The following is a 1,018-nucleotide window of genomic DNA, read 5'->3' as shown; positions in this document are numbered from 1 at the left end:
GAAGCTCTGCTCCTGCACGCCATGAACCAGGTGCGCCTGCGGGCCGCGCGCGAACACCGCCACGTCCTCGCCTGCGTGTGTCTCTTCGTCCAGGGGCACTGCTGACTGCTGCCGGTACTCGGGGCTCCCTGGTAGGAGGGTTCAGTTCCGGTAGGAAGGTTCAGTTCCAGGCAGACAGAAGGTGACCCCTTCCCGCCAGTCCCCCATCCTTGGCACCCTGGTCCCCCTCAGGGGGCGACCCCGCGGCACTCACCGCTCTCGCTCTCGGTAACATCCGGCCGGGCGCCATCCTTGAGCACATAGCCCGGACCGTTGCCATATAGGAGGGCCGTGTAGGCCTTCCTGTCCTGGGCCTTGCCGGGTGCCAGCCCTGCAGAGAGAGGGGTCCCTGTGGTTGAGCTGAACACAGCTGTGGAGTGCCTCCCACGTGCTAGGAACCGCCACTTTTTGCCTGGTCAGGGGCTTAGTCCTCAGGAGACCCTACAGGGCTGGTGCCAGCATTACTCCCATTTGACAGAGGAGGAGACTGAGGCTCAGATTTCACCCACGTAATTGATGCAGCAGCACCTGCCACTCTCCCCAGGCCTACCGAAGATAGAGCTCCCTCGCAGGGGGTAGCCACCAAAGGAGAAGACGTGGGAGTGGTCAGCAGTGACGAGGGTCAGCGTGTCCTCTTCGCTGGTGAGCTGGCCCGCCCTCTCAATGGCGTCGTCGAACATGACCGCCTCAGTCAGTGCCCGGTAGGCCCTGCTTTCGTGATGACCATGGTCGATGCGACCGCCTGCAGGAAGGCCAGAGAGGGTGGTGCTGAACCTGCCCTGCTCCAAACCCCAACCCCCACTCCCCAGGGGCCACCACGCACCCTCCACGAAGAGGAAGAAGCCGCTGGGGTTCCTGCTTAGCAGGCGCAGGGCAGCCTCTGTCATCTCCATCAGGGAGGGGTCCAGTGTGGGGTCTCGGTGGATCTCGTATTTCATGTCTCCGGGCTCAAAGAGACCTGTGGGACAAGGGGTCCCAT

General features: G+C 63.4%; 1 protein-coding gene across 1 annotated transcript; it reads right to left on the bottom strand.

Moving 5' to 3' along the window:
* Positions 1 to 3: 3 nt before the first annotated feature.
* Positions 4 to 1,006, bottom strand: LOC116273615 (alkaline phosphatase, placental type-like; the record flags this gene model as incomplete). The annotated part of the gene is made up of 4 exons (XM_031662751.1): positions 4 to 128; positions 254 to 370; positions 590 to 781; positions 863 to 1,006. Coding segments are annotated over 4 exons (578 nt in total), but the record flags the coding sequence as incomplete, so codon positions are not given.
* Positions 1,007 to 1,018: the final 12 nt, after the last annotated feature.

The sequence above is a fragment of the Papio anubis genome, unplaced genomic scaffold, assembly GCF_008728515.1.
Source record: "Papio anubis isolate 15944 unplaced genomic scaffold, Panubis1.0 scaffold9671, whole genome shotgun sequence".
Classification (NCBI taxonomy): Eukaryota; Metazoa; Chordata; class Mammalia; order Primates; family Cercopithecidae; genus Papio; species Papio anubis.
This window is presented reverse-complemented; position numbering and strand designations above follow the sequence as displayed.